General features: G+C 40.9%; 1 protein-coding gene across 1 annotated transcript in view; it reads right to left on the bottom strand.

The window, feature by feature from the left end:
- Positions 1–1,382: 1,382 nt before the first annotated feature.
- NPTX2 (neuronal pentraxin II) overlaps positions 1,383–4,187 on the bottom strand; it is a 13,986-nt gene continuing 11,181 nt past the window's right edge. Inside the window, exon 8 of the mRNA XM_009320055.1 lies at positions 1,383–1,471. Coding sequence (XP_009318330.1) covers positions 1,383–1,471 — 89 coding nt within the window. The remainder of the gene's footprint in view (positions 1,472–4,187) is intronic.

Raw genomic sequence — 4,187 nt, 5'->3', positions numbered from 1 at the left:
CCTGATTGAGAAAGTGCCAGCTTTAAACACCTAATACAAAGCACCAGCTTTGCTACTGGCCTGCATTTTGCCTTTAGGAAAGGCCTGAGGGAAACCAGGTCCCTGGAGCAAAACAGAATCAGCTTCTCCCTGGCAGTCTCACATATTTGAACACTGGGGAAGTGTAAGTAAAAGTGAGGGTAGAGTTTTATTGGCAAGAATTTCTGTGGTCTTCCTTGCATTTCTGAGACCTAAACTAACAGTTTAATGAGCAAGCGCTGCCCAGCAGAAACACACCTGCACAAGGGAATCAGTCTCCCATTCACAATGGGATCCCAGAGACACAGAGGTGGTGCTCCTCCCCTCAGCAACATTCGGCTCTAGCTAAGACAGCAAGTGTGTAGCTAAAGCCTTCAAGCAAATACCAAATGTATGATATGATCTACAGATTCTAATGGCCAGCCGGTTAGTCAAAAAAACTTAACTGTCTCTGAAGAAATATAACCTGGATTTAAACATACCAAATGCTAGATCCTTTATTGCTTAGCAGCCATTAAATGCATCAAGTATATATAACCCAAACAGTGCAATACAGCAACTGACTGAACAGCATTCACACTAAAGAAGTCATCTGGAGACCTAGCCAGTTCACAGCTCCCAAGAGGTTGACTTGTTAGGATCACTGATACCGCTTTTGGGAGTCCTAGCTCTGTCTGTTTTTAAACAGAAACAGATTTTCTAGAAATCTGCATTACTGCATGTTCCAAGTGCTGTAGCTGTCAGTCAGCTTTCCATAAGTTAGTACTTCTGTGTATTCAGAGCAGTTTGGGAACTGAAGGTTGTCTTGTCACTTCCACACTCCATAAACAGTATAGATGCTGGAATATGGTAATATTTACTCCTGTTTTGCCATCTGCTTATATATGCACATAAAACATGTGACTCCCAGAATGTGGAGCAGCAGAGTAACAGCCCTAGCTTTTCATCACAAGATAAAGGTATAAAAATCAATACACATCTTTTCTTTTTAATGAAAAGGTACTATTGCACAAAAGAAAGAAGACTATAGTAAGAAAAAAAAACAAAACATCCCACCTTTTCAATGGAATATATACTCCTTAGCTTTGGCTTTTACTAAAGAGATGGTGTCAAAAAAACCCCAACCCAAACCCCTCCCCCCAAATCCTACCACCTTGGTTATGTAATCAGTAAAAAACAAACCAACTGAAAAACAGAGAACTAAGTTGTTCACCTTTAGAAGAAAATATCCATCCCAGCTCTAGGTCAGATTGCAACAGGGTGAATGTCCCCAAACTCACCTGAACATCTTGACATACCTTAGAAAAAAGCCAACTTTTAGTATTGATTTCCACGCCGAAGAGTAGTTCTGTTACACTCCTCCTTCACGCAACCTGAGCAGAACCCGAGGAAGAAAGCAGCCAGCCACTCACCAGCACCGGTCTAACAACAGCCCCCAGACCAGATGTTCTCCCTGCGCACAAAACAAAGCAATTACAGCCCCCACCCACAAACACCTCCTCATGCAGGTGGGGCTTCCTACTCAGGTGTTTATTGTTAAAGTCAGTGCTAAAGATAGACCTAAGATTGGGAGTGTGTTTAAATAACTCTCTAAATAAAGATCAACATGGCCAATTGAAGTGTAAAGACCCTCTGCTTCCCTCAACCCACAAATGAATCCAAACACTGAATTAGTGTTTAAAATGATAGACCACATCCACACACAGGCTCCTAGCCATACAGGAAAGCGCCCAAGACAATTTCACCATTGCGCCTTTCAGGAGCAGAGTGAAATACGCAAAAGCTATTTCCTGAAAGGGCAGACCTCAGCACAGATAACCCCCAACTTCAGTTCCTTCAGTTTATTTTGAAAAAAGCTGATAAAGAAAGGTGGATTGACTGGAGGGCTGGTGCCTCTGCTGGTCTCCAGCCCATACAAGATGAGAATTTTGCACTCTCCCTGATCTTAGGACACAGATTCTTTGGATATTGAGTTTTTTGGTTGTTTTGGGTTTTTTCTTAGGGCAGGGAAAGTACTGTTGTGGGTCAGGGGGGAGAGGGTGTCTGTTTTAAGGCCAATGAGAATACTTGAAATTGAGTTTTGTAATGTTTCATAGAAACCTCAAACTCTCCACGGCCAGAGAAGGATGTCAGAGCTGGGTAAACATCTCTGCCCCAGCTGGTTGTTCTCTTACACAGTGCTATCAACTTCTTAGTTTACCAAGCAGAGTGTTTTGTTTACTGTCAGACCCCATGGACACTGCACTTTACAACTTGCACAGGTATAGTGCCTCTGCAATCACATTTCAGCAAGCCATCTCATTGTTGAACAGTTCTTTTCACGCTGGTTTGGGACACTGAGGTTACCTACAACTAGTACTTTCACCCAGAAGGGGTCATAGTTTCAGTTTCTCACAACTGTAAAAATAAATATGAACACATGTTCTGTGTCCCATCCCACTCCAATGAAACCACTGCATCCCAGGCCATGCCATAGACCAGTGCCTATGAGATCACAGTGGTAGGAGACAAGTCTCAGCCTGAGCTTCAGACACCCCTCCACATCCAAATGTGGAGACCCTCTCCCCAGTTAAGGTTACACACACACCCCTGAGCCCCTTTTGGTTGAAGATTGTGATTTAAGACATTTAGGGAATAAAGGTAACTTCTTACAAGACCGTACTTCTATCCATCTAGACAAACAGTAGCTGAACTCATAGCAGCTATGAAAGAGAACATTCAGTGTCTTGTGTGACTATAAAAGAATTAAAAGACTCATTTTACAGTGCATTTTAATTAAAAGTTCATTATAAGAATTTTCTTTTAAGAACAGCATACTACATATTAATGGAAATATGTAACTTTATCCTACAAATGGGACTGTCACTATATTATTCTTACAATTCAAACATATGAAAAATAAAATATGATATTTAGCTTTATAAAGTCCCCCTCCCCCCTTTTAAATCCTTTTTCTTTTAAATAACAAAAGTATTAACTCTTTCCAAGGACAGTGTCATTTGCTATCTGCGAGCCACAAACCAAGTAGTCACATCAATGCCAAGGAAACAGCAGCATTGTTTGCAAAATATTGAGAGAAAATGGTAAAAAAATATAGTAGTCAGCCCAGTGCTTACAGAAGAGACAGTCAACAAGAATCGAAAAAACAGCACATTTTCGTATTACATAGGACCATTATAATAACATAGAAAACAGTGCAGAAGACTTATGCTGGAAAAATATATAGCAATTCTCAGCAAGCAGAAACTGAACTTTGGCACTTGCTCATAAAAAGGCCTTTCAAAGCAAAACAAAATGGAAATTCACTTAATCACAGCTTGTATATTTAAAAAAATAAAGACATCAACTAAAGCTAGAGAAACAATAGAGAAAAGTTTACAAGCCAGGTCACTACAAATTCAGTACATTCAGCCTACAGAAAATACAAATACAATCTGTCATCCATTCATCTACGCTGGGATCCTGGCTAGCGAAAGACAGGCTTTGGGACAGAACCTTTCCTGAAGCATCTCTATTTCAATGGAGCTATGCTGATTACACAGCTCTTTCTTCAAATTGCACTAGAATAGCATGTCTCAAATACATTGCCTCCTTATCATAAAATAAGGCTTTCTAATCTGCAAATTAAAAAGCAAGACCCTTGCACACAGACAGTGGCTGTTCTGCTCTACCCATAGTTGCACCATAACCACTGCAGTGTAAGGATTAAGTGAGTTATTTAAAAAGGGCTAAAAAAGAATGGCTTCAATTCAAAGGGGAGACAATAGACTGGAAGTAAGGATTCACATTTAGCCTGTTAATCTTAGCGCTTTGTCAGCACTGCACACTATCAAAAGGAGTCCTATAGTGAACATGTGCACAGCTGTTCCCCCTCCATGCCAGAAGAACTGATGTACTAAACTCGGGCCTAACCGAAAGGCTGCTGCAGGCCAAAGCATATTTTTGGATCAGGCCATAAGCAAGGGCTGCTCTAGCTAAGAAGCGCTTCTTTCATTGTCAGGCTCAATGCCCCAAACTAGCAGCTATCTTTGCACTGAGGCAGTTTACTCAATTTTTTTATTCTTTTGAGGACTTAAGATTGGGGAAGGGCAGAGAGAAAAATAAGTGCTTTAGACTGCACAGAAGATTGTCCTACTAAAGGGGGCACTTGAACAGGAAACAACTGCAGC

This window comes from Pygoscelis adeliae, unplaced genomic scaffold (genome assembly GCF_000699105.1).
Source record: "Pygoscelis adeliae isolate BGI_AS28 unplaced genomic scaffold, ASM69910v1 Scaffold242, whole genome shotgun sequence".
Classification (NCBI taxonomy): Eukaryota; Metazoa; Chordata; class Aves; order Sphenisciformes; family Spheniscidae; genus Pygoscelis; species Pygoscelis adeliae.
The sequence above is the reverse complement of the archived record's forward strand: the minus strand, read 5'-3'. Positions and strand labels throughout refer to the sequence as shown.